The sequence below is a fragment of the Thamnophis elegans genome, chromosome 3 (assembly GCF_009769535.1).
Source record: "Thamnophis elegans isolate rThaEle1 chromosome 3, rThaEle1.pri, whole genome shotgun sequence".
In the NCBI taxonomy this organism is placed as follows: Eukaryota; Metazoa; Chordata; class Lepidosauria; order Squamata; family Colubridae; genus Thamnophis; species Thamnophis elegans.
In genome coordinates this window covers 148,294,049-148,311,558 of record NC_045543.1, presented here as the reverse complement: position 1 = coordinate 148,311,558, position 17,510 = coordinate 148,294,049, and the positions used below count along the sequence as shown (strand labels likewise).

The window sequence follows — 17,510 nt, the reverse complement described above, 5'->3', positions numbered from 1 at the left end:
ATGTTGATCGTGTGATCATGAGGATGCTGGAGATATTGTAACTGTGAAAAACGGTCATACGTCCGTTTTTTCAGTGCTGTTGAATCTTTGAATGTTCACTAAACGAACTGTTATAAGTCGAGGACTCTCTGCGTGCGTACTACTGCTTGCTTTAAAATAAATACCAGATATTTGCATTCCTTGATATTTAATTCATCAAGGAATTATACAATACGATCTGGCAACAAAAATCCAACTGTTATTACGTCGTTTTTTCAGCTTCAGGTACTCCTCCATTTATGACCATAATGTAGTCTGCTTATTTCAGTTGTAAATCATGAGGCAGGTCACCCACGAGACTGACCTGAATTTATGACCTTTTAAAACACGGGTCGCTAAGTGAACCACCACGGTTGCTAAGTGAATCAGCGGTCGTTAAACGAACCCACCGTTTGCCATGGGAAGTTTTTGCCAGTTTTCAGCAAAAAAGTTGCAGATTGAGGTCACGTGACAACAGGCAACGTGCAAACACTTGTAATTCAGTGGACGTTCAGTCACAAGACCATGGGTGGTGGTGGTGGTGGCAGCCGTCGTAACTTCAGAACCGCATCGTGAGTACCATTTGAGGGCTCTGTTGTAAGTTTCAATGGCCGCATAAGGGATTGGTCGTAAGTCACGGACTACCTGTAGGAACGTAGGTGGGACATTTCACAATAAGAAGTCGAAATTTCAAACCCACTACTTGCAAAAAAATTATATTCTTATTTTGGCGAGTTAGAATTGACTAGAGCCGGAAGGGACCTCGGAGGTCTTCTAGTCCAGCCCCTTGCTCAAGTTATGATAGAGAGACGAATAAGGGAATGAACGGGATCCAGGATCCAGCTGGAAAATATAATATTCAGTGGGTTGGAGGAGATCTTTCTGTAAAGGAGAGGATGGATCTTAAGGAGATCTGTTCCATCTGAAAGTTGCTAAGTGGGTTCTTGACTTCGCCTCCCATGGATTGCAAAAACAATCCTTTTCTGATGCTTCCAACCTCAACTTCACCGAGATCCTTTCTTCTTCTTCTCGCCAGATGTTCGGCTGTGGTTCGGTGGCCCAGCTGGTGCTCAGCAGAGGCTCCCACGCCCGTTTCTTGACGGTCAACTTGGCCTTCGGCTTTGCTGTGACGCTTGGAATTCTGATCGCGGGACAAATCTCAGGTATGGCGGCTTGATTGGCCTCAAAGACAGAGATGGCCAAGCATTTGATCTACTCTAAACTGACAGCTCACATCTGCAGCAATGCAATGAAGGCTTTTCCTTTTTTCCCCTTCCCTTCATCCATTTACATCCTTTCCTTCCCTTCCCTTCCCTTGCCAACCATACGTCTCTTCTCTTCTCTTCTCCTCCTTCCCTTCCCTTGACTATCATCTCTTCTCTTCTCTTCTCTTCACTTCTCTTCTCTTCTCCTCCTTCCTCCTTTCCTTCCCTTGCCTACCTTCTTTTCTCTTCTCTTCTCTTCTTCTCCTTTCCTCTCCTCTCCTCCTTCCTCCTTTCCTTCCCTTGCCTACCTTCTCTTCTCTTCTCTTCTCTTCTCCTCCTTCCTCCTTCCCTTGTCTACCATCTCTTCTCTTCTCTTCACTTCTCATCTCATCTCTTCTCTTCTTCTCCTTTCCTCTCCTCTCCTCCTTCCTCCTTTCCTTCCCTTGCCTACCTTCTCTTCTCTTCTCTTCTCTGCTCACCTCTCCTCTCCTCTCCTCTCCCTTTCCTTTCCTTGTTTCTTGTTTCCTTTTCTTCCACAGGCAACGCAGAAATACCCCCCTCCCTGTTTAAAACGCAACGATAAAGATGTATTAATTACTCGTCCACGCCTGACGCTTTTGATCCCCATTCTTGGTCTGGTTCGCAGGGGGGAAGGTTCAGCCAAACCTCTCCTTTTAGCAGTCAGTGAAAGTGCAGTGTTTGCAAAGCCCCCCCCCCTTCCCCCCCCGCAAAGCCTCCAGAAAATGGGCTCATTCACAAATCCGGTTCAGGGTGTTGGGAAAATAAAGTTCCTGGCTGCCTGTTTTGCTTGGAGGGCTGGATTGGGCCATGTCTCGGCATTCACGGCAAACCAGCCTGAACACCAAAACACACGTGCCAGGGTTATACCAAGGCCCTTGCTTACACCCTTGTGTCCCAGAGTCTGATGTGAGTTCAGTAGTCCTCAAATTACGACCTTAACGGAATCTCTGCCCGTTACGGTCGTACGTCGCGACAGTTGCAAAGCGACTCACCACGTGATCGACTCGATTCTACGACCTTTAGTGGCAGCGGCCGTTAAGCAAACACAGCTGTCAGAGAGTGAGTACTGTGCTTGTTCAGCGAACACGGTCGTTAAGCGAACTCCTTGCCCGCTACGGGTGCATTTTTACTGGACGTAAATCAGGGCTATGTGACTGTGTGTGCTGCACGTGGTTTTACAGATAGTCCTTGACTTATGACGACAATGGTGCCCAACATTTCCATTGCTAAGCAGGGCAGTGGTTAAGTAAGTTTTGTCCAGTTTTATGACCTTTCTTGCCACCGTTGTTAAGCGAATCACTGCAGTGGATAAGTTTAATAGCGTGGTTGCTAAGTGAATCTGGCTTCCCCCATTGACTTTGCTTGCCCGAAGGTCGCAAAAGGGGATCACGTGACCCTGGGACATTGCAATCGTCATAAATGTGAGTCAGTGGCCAAGCATCTCCGTTTCGATCCTAGGGATGCTGCAATGGTGTGAAAAACGGCCGTAAATCATTTTTTCTCTTATAATTTTGACCAGTCACTAAATGAACTGTTGTAAGTTGAGGACTATCTGCAAGAGCGGGCCAGTTCCTGAGTGCCTAAAATGCATTCACAGGACCCTGAGGAAGAGGGGTGGTGGTGTGGCAGCTGTCATAAGTATCTTAGGGGCAGGGAGGGGATTTGTTGTAAATTTGACCGGTGGCTAAGGGATGGTCGTAACCTGAGGACTCTCTGAACATGCGTTTGCAACTTTTGCATGATTATGTCATCATGCCAACTTCGTCCTGCGTCCCCAAAGAATGCGCTGCACGTAATTAACTCGGTGCAGAGCCGTGAAAAATTCCTTGGGGCCTCCTGGTGTAAATCTACTCACCAAAAAAAGGAGGGGGAGGTCTTAATGAGACACATTAATGAACGCAAACCTAATCAAGAGACGGTGCAAACACAGGGAAGCCAACACCTCCGTATCTAATGACTCCGCTTAAGCAGATTCCCATCGGGTTCCCTGAAGGAACCATAAATAAATGACAGTTACTAATTGCCCAGATTTTGATCTGGCGACCATGGGAATGCGGCAATGGTCGTAAGTGTGAAAAACGGTCATAAGTCGCTTTTTAAAAGGTTGTTGTAACTTTCAACTGTCATTCAATAAATAGTTGGAGCTTGAAGCAATAGCAATAGCAGTTAGACTTATATACCGCTTCATAGGGCTTTCAGCCCTCTCTAAGCGGTTTACAGAATCAGCATATTGCCCCCAACAACAATCCGGGTCCTCATTTTACCCACCTCGGAAGGATGGAAGGCTGAGTCAACCTTGAGCCTAGTGGGATTTGAACAGCCGAACTGCAGAACTGCAGTCAGCTGAAGTAGCCTGCAGTGCTGCATTTAAACACTGCGCCACCTCGGCTCTGCGTATATTTTACTTCTATTATTGTTATTATCTATTTCTATATTTTTAAAATCAACATAAATGCTTAATGAACAGTGCATTGTCTGAGTCATTTTGCTTATACAAGCTAATATTAATAATAATGCTAATGATAATAATAATAATATTGTTTACTTATATGTAATAATAGTCTTTCCTCATTTACTTGTGCATAGTAACCATATTTTTTAAAAATAGTTTTTATTGAACATTTTCAAGTTTAAAAAACGCAAGTAAAAAAGGAAAAGAGAAAAAGAAAAAAAAAACAAGAAAAAATGCAAAAACAAATACAAATATAGAAACACAAACACCATAACAATATACCGTAATACACTTTTACAGCTTCCCGTATCATTCGGCTTTTGCAATTTATTCTTTGATTGTTCCCTTCTCATAGTTTTTAACAATTCTAATACTAATGCAATAATTATATTGCAATATGATAGTGTAATACATATAGCCAGATTTTACATATATGCATTTTTCTTCAAAATATAACCAATAGTTTTTAGAACTTTTATCTCTTGCTTTGGCTTCTATTCTCTAGCCACTTAGACAGTGCAGTCCAAAGAAACAATCTTTTATCTTCTAATTTCTAACTTCCAACTGGTAAAACGCATCCCATGTTGAGAAATAATATGTTTCTTCTTCCTTGTCCTTTATTCTTAGTGTCAAATCTATCTGCACAGTCTAATATCTCTTTGATTATTTTCTCATATGTAGGAGTATCTTCATTCTTCCAATATTGGGCAAATACAATTCTCACCACTGTCAGCGCATGTAATATTAAATATGTATCCCCTTTGTTATAGTTTTCCGGTATTATACCTAACCAAAAATATTTCTGGTTTTAGATCTAAAACTACGTATATTTTGACTTTTTGACCTACGTCTAACCAATGGGATATTTTTTATATAGGTGGGCATTTGAACCCTGCCGTCACTTTTGCGATGTGCTGCATGGCCCGGGAACCTTGGATCAAACTTCCGATATACGCCCTGGCTCAAACCGTTGGAGCATTTCTCGGAGCCGGCATCGTGTTCGGCTTATATTTTGGTGAGTCAATTACTTCTTTCTTCCTTGTTTCCTGGGCTGGCCTTCTCCTTTGGCCTCCATCTTCACCAAGGTAGCCTCAATTTCCTTCCCTGCAAAGGAAGATCTATGGAGTTTCTATGACCTTCAGGTCATGGTTGTTCCCAAAGATGCTTTTTCCAGGAGACAACGTGACTTTTCTTGCTTTTCTTTGAAGACTGATTGATTGATTTATTACATTTATATGCCGCCCTTTTCCCCAAGGGGGACTCAGGGCGGCTCACAATTCAATCAGGGAAGACGTTTTGCTTCCCATCCAAGAAGCTTCTTCAGCTCCGACTGGATGGTGGGGAACGGAAGGGTTTATATTCCTTGCAGACAGCTGGTCATTTGCACCCTTTTAGAGGGTCCTTGAGGCCACTTGGAGGTTTATCTCTGTCCTCAGGGTCACCCGAGTAGTGCAAATGGTTCCTGTAGTCTGCAATTTTTCCTCTGGAAATCCATTCCTTCTCCCACCCCATTCCAAGGGTCTCCATCCCAAATTGCATAGCTAAAAATCTGTAGAGATTCTCAGCTATCCTCGCCATGGTTATCCCAAAGGTGCTTTTTCAGGAGGCAACTGGGCTTTCTGGTTATTTCTTTTGAAGATGTTTCGCTTCCCATCCAAGAAGCTTCTTCAGCTCTGACTGGATGGTGGGGAAGGGAAGGATTCATGTTACTTGCAGACAGCTGGTCATTTGCATCCTTTTAGAGGGTCCTTGAGGCCACTTGGAGGTTTATCTCTGTCCTCAGGGTCACCCGAGTAGTGCAAATGGTTCCTGTAGTCTGCAATTTTTCCTCTGGAAATCCATTCCTTCTCCCACCCCATTCCAAGGGTCTCCATCCCAAATTGCATAGCTAAAAATCTGTAGAGATTCTCAGCTATCCTCGCCATGGTTATCCCAAAGGTGCTTTTTCAGGAGGCAACTGGGCTTTCTGGTTATTTCTTTTGAAGATGTTTCGCTTCCCATCCAAGAAGCTTCTTCAGCTCTGACTGGATGGTGGGGAAGGGAAGGATTCATGTTACTTGCAGACAGCTGGTCATTTGCATCCTTTTAGAGGGTCCTTGAGGCCACTTGGAGGTTTATCTCTGTCCTCAGGGTCACCTGAGTGGTGCAAATGGTTCCCGTAGTCATTTCCAGAACAGATTTCCAGGAAAATTGCAGAGTAGAGAAACCATTGGCCCCACTCAGGTGACCCCCAGTGATTGATTTTGCTGGTCAGAAGGTCGCAAAAGTGGATTACGTGGCCCCGCGACACTGCAACCGTCATAAATACGAGTCAGTTGCCAAGCGTCCCAATTTTGATCATGGGACCACGAAGGATGCTGCGACGGTTGTTAAGCGTGAAAAAAAAACAGTCCTCAGTCACTTTTGTCAACACTGTCGTAACTTCGGTCACTAAATGAATTGTTGGAAGCCACGCGCCTCCCTTTTGCGACCTTCTGACGCGCAAACTCCACGGGGGAGGCCGGATTTGCTTAACAACCGTGTTGCTAAGTTAACAACTGCAGCGGTTCGCTTCACAACGGTGCCAAGGAAGGTGGGCAGAGGTGGGACGAACCTCAGCTAACAAGAGCCTCGCTTAATAACATACATTTGGGGGGTCATTTGTGGTCGTACATGGAGGACTACTTGCAGAAATAGAGCAGAACAAGCTTCTTAAATGGATAACGGTTGGAACGTGCTCAAGTGGGGCTTGAAAATGATAAGATAAAATTATGCTGAAGGTGCAAAAGGTTTCCGGTGCTGACTATGGAAAAGAGCAGAAAGATGAGGTAAATTTCACAGATTTTGTGATCAGCCGATTATCACTTAATTAAAGCGTTACCTAATCCAACTGTAAAGGGGTTACAACGATGAGTAAGCTCTCGGGAAAGGGGCCCCACCCACAGAACTGTCTCCGTGGGCTTGTGAGATCATAATATGTCAGTTGACAAATCCTCACAGGGTGCCGGAGTTTAAGCAATGGGTGCCTTCAGCGTGACTCTAATCATGTCTCCATCTTTTGGCTTGGAATAGCAGTAGCAATAGCAGTTAGACTTATATACCGCTTCATAGGGCTTTCAGCCCTCTCTAAGCGGTTTACAGAGTCAGCATATCGCCCCCACGGTCTGGGTCCTCATTTCACCCACCTCGGAAGGATGGAAGGCTGAGTCAACCTTGAGCTGGTGAGATTAGAACCGCTGAACTGCAGATAACAGTCAGCTGAAATGGCCTGCAGTACTGCACCCTAACCACTGCGCCACCTCGGCTCTTATCTAAGATAGATAGATAGATAGATAGATAGATAGATAGATAGATAGATAGATAGATAGATAGATAGATAGATAGATAGATAGATAGATGATAGATAGATGATAGATGATAGATAGATGATAGATAGATAGATAGATAGATAGATAGATAGATAGATAGATAGATAGATAGATAGATAGATAGATAGATAGATGGATGATAGATAGATGATAGATGATAGATAGATGATAGATAGATAGATAGATAGATGATAGATGATAGATAGATGATAGATGATAGATGATAGATGATAGATAGATAGATAGATAGATAGATAGATAGATAGATATGATTAGATAGATAGATGATAGATAGATAGCAATAGCAATAGCAATAGCAGTTAGACTTATATACCGCTTCATAGGGCTTTCAGCCCTCTCTAAGTGGTTTACAGAGTCAGCATATCGCTCCCACAGTCTGGGTCCTCATTTCACCCACCTCGGAAGGATGGAAGGCTGAGTCAACTTTGAGCCGGTGAGATTTGAACCACTGAACTGCAGATAACAGTCAGCTGAAGTGGCCTGCAGTACTGCACCCTAACCACTGCACCACCTCGGCTCTCTTGGAAGGCCTCCACGTTCCTGAAAACTATCTAGGGAGTTCATGTCATCGTCACCCAAAGACGAGGAGGTCAATGAGATACATCTCCCCCCATACCTACCAATGGAGATCTAGGATTCTGGAGCAATCTTGACTTGATCCCTCTGGTTTCAGCCTCTTTCTCCAACCTTGCTGGAGCTACCGAGAATGAGCATCAGGCCAAGATAAGCTAAAAAAATAATAATTCAAACCAAGGCATAAATAAACAGAGAGCAAATCCCGCTCCCTTCCAGCACGGATGATGTTACTTAGTTGGGTCGTGAAACGTCTGCAAGAAAACCAGCCAAGCTCAGGGAACACCAAGGACCCCACAGTTCGATTCTGAGCCTCAAAGATTCTCTTTTGTTCAAACAAGAGCATTTTTTTTCTTTTGCAAAGTTCCTCCTATCTTATTTGTGTGGGCTAGGAGAAAGAAATGTTGAATTCGTATTGGATTGCGGACCAGTTAGGCTGATTATGTAAACTCCCATGAAATTATCAGCTTTATAAGAGATCCTGGTGGACATCAAAGGAACCTTGTTTAGCAGGTCAAGGTTCAAAACTCCTCCTTGTGATAGGAACAGTGAAGAGCCGAGGTGGCGCAGTGGTTAGGGTGCAGTACTGCAGGCCACTTCAGCTGACTGTTATCTGCAGTTCAGCGGTTCAAATCTCACCGGCTCAAGGTTGACTCAGCCTTCCATCCTTCCGAGGTGGGTGAAATGAGGATCCAGACTGTGGGGGCAATATGCTGACTCTGTAAACCGCTTAGAGAGGGCTGAAAGCCCTATGAAGCGGTATATAAGTCTAACTGCTATTGCTATTGCTAAAAAGCTGAGTTATCTTCACGGGTATTTGATGCCCAGGGGTGTCTGGGAGTCAAAAAGTTTAGAAGGTCACTACAGCCGCAGGATCAAAGATCTCTCTCATTTAAAATCTGGGTTGCACACCTGATACTTGCAAAAAGGCTTAGAATAACTTTATGGTCACTTTAAATCAGAGGTGGCATTCAGCAGGTTCTGACCAGTTCTGGAGAACCGGTAGCGGAAATCAGGGGTAGGCTCTAGCTGGCGTTACTGCCGTTTTGCTCATGCGTATGCATGCACAGTTCAGTGGAAATAGTTCTGCGCATGCACAGAACTCCAAATAAGGATGGAGGCGGCAGCGGCGACCGGGGAACTGGTTTGGGGGTGTGGCCAGCCTGGGTCACTGCCGGTTCTGCGACCAAGGCTAGCATATCACTACCGATTCAGGCGAACCGGGCCGAACCGGTAGGAACCCACCTCTGGCGGAAATTTTGAGTAGTTCAGAGAACCGGAAAATGCCACTTCTGGCTGGCCCCGCCCCCATCTATTCTCTGCCGCCCGAGTTCCAGCTGATCAGGAGGGAATGGGGATCTTGCAGTATCCTTCCCCTGGAGTGGGAAGAGACCGGGGATTTTGCAGTGTCCTTCCCCTGGAGTGGGCAGGGAATGAGGATTTTGCAGTATCCTTCCCCTGGAGTGGGGAGGGAATGGGGATTTTGCAGTATTTTTCCCCTGGAGTGGGGAGGACATGGGGATTTTGCAGTATTTTTCCCCTGGAGTGGGGAGGACATGGGGATTTTGCAGTATCCTTCCCCTGGAGTGGGGAGGGAATGGGGATTTTGCAGTATCCTTCCCCTGGAGTGGGGAGGGAATGGAGATTTTGCAGTATCCTTCCCCTGGAGTGGGGAGGGAATGAGGATTTTGCAGTATCCTTCCCCTGGAGTGGGGAGGGAATGGGGATTTTGCAGTATCCTTCCCCTGCCATGCCCACGAAGCCATTCCCAAAGAACCGGCAGTATTTTTTTTGAATCCCATGCTTTAAATGTACACCAATAAGCATACCTTAAAATGAAATTTCGTTGCATACCTCGTTCAAGAGGTCATAAACAGGAGTCTTTGAAGAAGCTTTTTTGGGGTGATTGGTGAAGGATTTCTGGATGGTTCCCTTCAATTGTCTGTTTTGGTCCTTTTCATCTAGATGCAATCTGGGCATTCGGTGCAAACGAACTCTTTGTAACAGGCGCCAATGGCACAGCGGGCATCTTCGCCACGTATCCATCCGAACACTTGAATTCCGTCAATGGATTTTTTGACCAGGTAAGGCACAAATGCCCAACCTCAACAGGATCATATTCGACCTCAATGAAGCAAAGCCTAGTTTAACGGAATGAACGCAGTGGCTCAGTGGCTAAGACGCTGAGCTTGTTGATCAGAAAGGTCGGCAGTTCGGCAGTTCGAATCCCTAGCGCGGCGTAATGGAGGGAGCCCCCGTGACTTGTCCCAGCTTCTGCCAACCTAGCAGTTCGAAAGCACATAAAAAAATATGCAAGTAGAATAACAGGGACCACCTTTGGTGGGAAGGGAGCAGCGCTCCCTGTGCCTTCGGCCTTGAGTCATGCCGGCCACATGACCACGGAGACGTCTTTGGACAGCGCTGGCTCTTCGGCTTTGAAACGGAGATGAGCACTGCCCCCTAGAGTCAGGAAGGACTAGCACATATGTGCAAGGGGAACCTTTATCCAGTTTAACAGAAAGAAGAATTAGGGGTGACACGATAGAGGTGTTCCAATATCTCAGGGGCTGCCACAGAGAAGATGGGGTCAACCTATTCTCCAAAGCTCTTGAAAGGCAGGAAAAGAAGTAATGGATGGAAACTCATCAAGGAGATAACCAACATGGGGATGTTTGTGGCCTCTGGAGGGTCTCTGGAAGCCCAGGGGTGGCCGTTTTCGCCCTCCCAGAGGCTCGAGAAAAGCCACTGGAGCCTGGGGAGGGTGAAATCCTCTCCATGGTGCAGGAAGCTGAGTAGCCCCCCCCCTCCCCATGGCCACGCCCACCCAGCAACGGGGCATAGAACCAGTTGCTGAAAATTTTCAATCCCACCCTTGGCTGCAGGCTAGATGGGGAAGTCAAAAGCAATGCACCCCCCTCCCCAAAAGGGAATGGCAAACCGCTTTTGTGTCATTTTATAGCAATAGCAGTTAGACTTATATACCGCTTCATAGGGCTCTCAGCCCTCTCTAAGCGGTTTACAGAGTCAGCGTATTGCCCCCAACAACAATCCGGGTCCTCATTTTACCCACCTCAGAAGGATGGAAGGCTGAGTCAACCTTGAGCCGGTGAGATTTGAACCGCTGAACTGCAGATAGCAGTCAGCTGAAGTAGCCTGCAGTGCTGCATTTAACCACTGCGCCACCTCGGCTCAAGATACTCACAGGAGTTGTGAAGACACTCTCACAATTCTTTCCTATTTCTTTGAGGAACACACGTCTCCATCTTCTTTCTCCTCAGTTCATTGGGACGGCAGCGTTGATCGTGTGTGTGCTGGCCATTGTGGATCCTTACAACAACCCCGTGCCAAGAGGTTTGGAGGCCTTCACCGTTGGCTTCGTCATCCTGGTCATTGGGACCTCCATGGGCTTCAATTCCGGTTACGCCGTCAACCCAGCCCGAGACTTGGGCCCCCGTCTCTTCACCGCCATTGCTGGCTGGGGTACCGAAGTTTTCACGTAAGTGGCTGTTTTGCGTCTGGGACTGGACTTTGTGAAAAGGGGGCTGGACTAGAAGACCTCCAAGGTCCCTTTCAACTCCTCTGTTCTTCATTAAAAGATACGAAGAAGAACGGTTGCAGGAAAATTGGGATTTGGCTAGTCTAATGAATAGAAAGACTAGGAGGGACATGATAGCAGTCTTCCAGTATTTGAGGGGCTGCCCCAAAGAAGAGGGGAGTCCACCTATTTTCCAAAGCAGCAGAAGGCAGGACAAGAAACAATGGATGAAAACTAATAAAAGAGAGAAGCAAGCTGGAATTAAGGAGAAACTTCCTAACAGTGAGAACAGTTAACCATGGAACAGCTTGCCACCAGAAGCAGGGGGTTGGACTGGAAGATCTCCAAGGTCCCTTCCAACTCCTATTTCTATTTCTATTTCTATTTCTATTTCTATTTCTATTTCTACTTCTACTTCTACTTCTACTTCTACTTCTACTTCTATTTCTATACTATGCTATTCCTATTCCTATTCCTATTCCTATTCCTTTTTCTATTTTCTATTTTCTATTATTTTCTATTATTTTCTATTATTTTCTTTCTATCTTCTATCTTCTATCTTCTATCTTCTATCTTCTATCTTCTATCTTCTATCTTCTATCTTCTATCTTCTATCTTCTATCTTCTATCTTCTATCTTCTATCTTCTATCTTCTATCTTCTATTTTCTATTTCTATTTTCTATTTTCTATTTTCTATTTTCTATTATTTTCTATTATTTTCTATTATTTTCTATTATTTTCTATTATTTTCCATTTTCCATTTTCTATTTCCTTTTTCTTTTTCTATTTTCTATTATTTTCTATTATTTTCTATTATTTTCTATTATTTTCTATTATTTTCTATTATTTTCTATTATTTTCTATCATCTTCTATCTTCTATCTTCTATCTTCTATTTTATTTTCTATTTTCTATTCTTCAAAGCACCAGAAGGCAGGACAAGAAGCAATGGATGGAAATTACTCAAGGAGAGAAGCAACCTAGAACTAAGGAGAAATTTCCTGACAATTAACAATTAATTAGCGGAACAACTTCTAGTCCAGAGGTTATGGATTCTCCATCACTGGAGGCTTTTAAGAAGAGAATGGATAGCCATTTGTCTGAAATGGTACAGGATCTCCTGCTTGAGCAGGGGGTTGGACTAGAAGACCTCCAAGGTCCCTTTCAGTTCTATTCAGATGGACTGACATTGATTGAGTAATGTTTGATGCCAAGGAAGTTTTCTAGTAGGCACAGTCGGTGAGATGGAGTGTGGAATTGAGGTGTGGAGTCGAGGAACAATTCCATTGTTAATGATCGCCCAATGAATCATAGATGCTACAGTTGTCCTGGATCCTGGCCAAAAATTGACAGGAGGGATCTAAAATTCAATTTTGCTTGTAGAGTTCGGTGGAAAGAGGAGATGGTTCAAAGGCAAGGGGGGGGGAAAGTGGGGGGAATAGACCCCCAATGATCTTGAAAAGCATCAAGAGAAATAAGCCATTGAGGGAGATGCGAAGAGATATAACTGTGAATTCCTCAGTGCTCTCTGACCTTCGTGGTTACATAAAGAGGAGGAGGAAGAGGAGGGAAACTGTGGGGTCTTGGTGCTCTCTGAGCTTGGTGGTTTCTTTGCAAAGATTTCATGACCCAGTTGGGTCACATCTTCAGTGCTACTGATATAGTACTACTCATACTGGTAGTACTGATTGGGTCACCTAGTTGGGCCACGAAATGTCTGCAGGAAGACAACCAAGCTTGGAGAGAGCCAAGGACCTCACAGTCCTCCTTCTCTCCTCCCTCCCTCCTCCTCCTCTTCACAAACCCCACTCCCTTCTAGAACTAGTTCTCAAAACATCTGCAAGAAAACCACCCAACTTAGAGAGCACCAGGGACCTCACATTCCTCCTCTTCCCCTTCCTCCTCCTCTCCATAAATCCCACTCCCTTCTAGAACTGATGATGTTACCTAGTTGGGTCTCGAAACATCTGCAAGAAAACCACCCAACTTAGAGAGCACCAGGGACCTCACATTCCTCCTCCTCCTCCTCCTCCTCCTCCTCCTCCTCCTCCTCTCCATAAACCCCACTCCCTTCTAGCCCTGATGATGTTACCTAGTTGGGTCATGTCATGAAACCGCCCAACTCAAAGAGCACCAAGCACAGTCCTCCTCCTCCTCCTCCTCTCCACCAAACTCCCTTCTAGCTCTGATGATGTTACCTAGTTGGGTCATGGAACGTCTGCAAGGAAACCACCCAGCTCAGAGAGCGCCCAGGATCTTACAGTTCATCCTTGAGTTATCGATATTCTCTCCTCTTGGCCCAGCCAAATGTATTTCCTTCACCGTTTCTTCTGCTTGTATCTTGCAGGGCTTGTGGACACTGGTGGTGGATCCCCATCATTGCTCCCTTCCTGGGTGCCATCGCAGGTGTTCTGGTCTACCAGCTGATGATCGGTTGCCACGATGAACCTCCTGAATTCAGCGACGAGGAAAGCGTCAAGCTGTCCAATGTGAAGCAGAGGGATAACCTTTGAAGCTGCACAATTTGCTCTCTGGACACTGTTTTTTTTTTTTAAAAAAATAATGATAAAAAATTAAAAAAAAACCTGAAAAGAACCAAACAAGACAGCAAAATGTTCACACCAGAGGATTTTGGAGTCTTCTCCACACTTACTTCTTTGTCTAACCTTGTTTGTTTTGATTAAGGCAGCTTTTCCCCATCAGGTTCCCTCCAGGTGCTTTGGAGCTAGAATTCCCAGGTTCCTCTTTCAACATGCTGGCTGGGGAGGATGGGGATTGCAGATCTGGACGTCACCAGATGGAGGGAACTGCATGGGAATGTCCACGTCTACCGAATTTCCTAAGGCAGCTTTCTCCCATCAAGTTCTTTCTGGAACTAGAAATCCCAGGTTCCTTTTTTGACCATGTTGCCTGGGGAGAATGGGAATCGCGGATCTGGAGGTTACCAGGTGGAGGGAATTTGCCTGTGAATACACATGTTGATGCTTCTATTAAGGTAGCTTTCTCCCGTCAGGTTCCCTCCAGATGTTTGAGAACTAGAATTCCCAGGTTTCTCTTCGGTCATGTTGGTTGGGAAGAATGAGAATTGCAGTCCCAACAGATCTGGAGGTCACCCGATGGAGAAAACTGCCTGTGTTTATATGCATATCTCATATCTTGTTGGGGGATTTCGATCTATCTTGTCTTGTCTTGACGGACCAGATGTTCCATAGTTCTGCTCCCAGGTGGAATATTTTGGGTGGTCTTACCTGGGGCTCCGTCTTCACTAACTCCTAACAGGTTTCCTGCTTTGATCCTCTCTGTTGCTTCTTCCTTTAGCATGAGATAGGTTTGGAAGGTATGAATTCATTTTTGTAAATAAATTTGTGGCCGCGGTTTGAGAGAAGGATGGGGGAAATGCTATTGCAGCTTCCGTGCACAGCTGGATATTCCCAATCCACTGATTTTTAGGGCTGGATTTTCTGCAAGACATTTTGGGTGAAAGTCAACGTTACAGAATCAGAGAGTTGGAAGGGACCTTGGAGGTCTTCTAGTCCAAGCAGAAGACCCTACACCATTCCAGAAAACAAAAATGGTTATCCAACATCTTGTTGAAAACCTCCAGTGATGGGGCCACCCCAACTTCTGGGTGAAGACCTAAATCTGGCCAATTTATCCCTCTTCATTATTTGCAAGAAAGGGAAACTTTCGACAATATTAATTGAATTCAAGTATGGGTAGACAGGGGAAAATCCAGTCAAGGGGAAGATGTGACCTTCAGCCAAACACTGTGGAAAAAGTTGGGTTGGGAGTTCTCATGCTGTGTTTCTTGGCCAACTAGAACGTTGTCTAGATTATTCTAGACAAATTACCTTCCTCCCCATTGTTCATGTCTTTTGCTTTCTGAAGAACCACTGGGCGCATTTAATTCTTGCTTTAACTTCTTTTCGTTCATTGCTTTAAGCACGCATTTAGGAAAAGATCCTCAGATGGTTACTGCTACCATGAGTCCTTCACACCCAAGGGATTGAGGTCTCAAGCAGAATATGGTGTGGCAGGATTAAGGGTTGAATTTTGGCCCAGGGTTTTTTTTTTAACATACACTAGGCTATTTTCAATGCCTAGTGGGTAGAGCTGGGAAGAAAACCAAGCATAGATTATTAATATCATGTAATACCTTCAGTTATTTGAGAGCCAGTTTAGTTTAGAGGTTAAGGCACCAGGAGATGGTGAGTTCTAGTCCCACCTTAGCCATGAAATCCAACTGAGTGTCTTTTGGGCCAATCACCAGGAGGCTGGGAGTTCTAGTCTTGCCTTAGTTGTGAAAGCCAGCTAGGTGACTTTGGGCCAATCACTAGGAGGCTGGGAGTTCTAGTCTTGCACTAGTTATGAAAGCCAGCTGGGAGACTTTGGGCCAATCACCAGGAGACAGTGAGTTCTAGTCCCACCTTAGCCATGAAATCCAACTGAGTGTCTTTTGGGCCAATCACCAGGAGGCTGGGAGTTCTAGTCTTGCCTTAGTTATGAAATCCAACTGAGTGTCTTTTGGGCCAATCACCAGGAGACTGGGAGTTCTAGTCTTGCCTTAGTTATGAAAGCCAGCTAGGTGACTTTGGGCCAATCACCAGGAGACAGTGAGTTCTAGTCTTGCCTTAGTTATGAAAGCCAGCTAGGTGACTTTGGGCCAATCACCAGGCGATGGTGAGTTCTAGTTTCCACTTTAGACACAAAAGGTTGGTTGAGTGACTTTGGGCCAGGTAGTCTGTCTCAGCCCAACCCACCTTACAGGGTCGTTGTTATGGGGAAAATAGGAGGAGGAAGGAGTATTAGATATATTCGCTAACTTGAACTATTTGCAAAAATAATAAAGGCAGAATACAAATAAAATCAATAAAAATTTATCTGGACCCATCCTTTAAAAAAAAGGACTTCCGCTGAAGCTATGTGCCAATGTGATGCAAGATTTCTTAAATTTCCTGAACAACCTGTAAAGTTTGAAATTTGTACTGTATTTCCAGGTATTTTTTTTTAAATGAAATTAATACACCTCTTGTATAATTTCTGTTACTGTTTTGCAATATTTGTAAACTGGATTGTAATAAATAGGCTGGCATTGCAAATGCTGCTGTTTGATATGAATGAATCCTTTGTATTTCTATTTTTGTGGAGTCCTTGGTGCTCTCTGAGCTTGGGGGTTTTCTTGCAAACATTTCATAACCAAGCTAGGTAATATCATCAGTGCAAGTGGAGTTTATGGAGAAGAGGAGGAGGAGGAAGAAGAAAAAGAGGAAGAGATAGAAAGAGGAGGAGGAATAGAATAGATATTGGGATGAAGATGAATAAAATAGAATAGAATAGAATAGAGGGTCTCTTGCTTGAGCAGTGGGTTAGACTGGAAGACCTCCAAGGTCCCTCCAGCTCTATTCTGATTGATTGATTGAATAAATAAATAAATAACATAAGAACAGAGTTGGAAAGGACCTTGGAGGTCTTCTAGTCCAACCCCCTGCTTAGGCAGGAAACCCTTCACCCCTTCAGACAAATGGTTATCCAACATCTTACAAACTTCCAGTGTTGAAGCATTCACAACTTCTGGAGGCAGGTTGTTCCACTGATTAATTGTTCTAACTGTCAAGAAATTTCTTCTTAGTTCTATGTTGGATCTTAGAGTAGAGTAGAGTAGAGTAGAGTAGAGCAGAGTAGAATCGAATCGAATCAAATAGAAAAGCAGAGTCAGAAGGGACCTTGGATATCTTCTAGTCCAACTCCCTGCTTAGCCAGGAAACCCTACACCACTTCAGACAAATGGTTATCCAACATCTTACAAACTTCCAGTGTTGGAACATTCACAACTTCTGGAGGCAGGTTATTCCACTTGCCAGGAGAAGGAGGAAAAGGTGAAGGAGAAGGAGAAGAAGAAGAAGAAGAAGGGGAGGAGGAGGAAGAGTAAGAGAAGGAGGAAGAAAAGGAAGAAGAGGAAGAAGAAAAGATAACAACAACAACAACAACAACAACAACAAAAGGAGGAGGAAGGAGGAAGGAGGAAAGAGGAGGACAATTATGTTTTTTCCCCCCTTTAGACTTTTCATAACCCCACTAGGTAACTTTATCAGTGCACTAATCTAGCTATCTAGTTTGATAATGAAAGGTTTGCAGGAAAACCACTAAGCTCAGAGATCAACAAGGGCTCCATTTATTAAGCACAACTTTGCAACTCAACAGATGGGTGACTGGCTTTGCTTTTCCCTACTTCTGAGTCAAACACTGGCTCTATTTCCACATTGTACTTGACCCGCTAAGGCAGTGTTTCTCAACCTTGGCAACTTGAAGATGTCCGGACTTCAACTCCCAGAATTCCC

The 17,510-nt window shown here is 44.6% G+C and overlaps 1 protein-coding gene across 1 annotated transcript in view; it reads left to right on the top strand.

Annotated features, from left to right (window-relative positions):
• Positions 1-14,727, top strand: part of LOC116505452 (aquaporin-3-like) — a 31,223-nt gene extending 16,496 nt beyond the window's left edge. The window contains exons 2-6 of the mRNA XM_032212684.1: positions 1,055-1,181; positions 4,574-4,711; positions 9,603-9,721; positions 10,916-11,133; positions 13,520-14,727. Coding sequence (XP_032068575.1) covers positions 1,055-1,181; positions 4,574-4,711; positions 9,603-9,721; positions 10,916-11,133; positions 13,520-13,685 — 768 coding nt within the window. The 3' untranslated portion in view covers positions 13,686-14,727. The remainder of the gene's footprint in view (positions 1-1,054; positions 1,182-4,573; positions 4,712-9,602; positions 9,722-10,915; positions 11,134-13,519) is intronic.
• Positions 14,728-17,510: the final 2,783 nt, after the last annotated feature.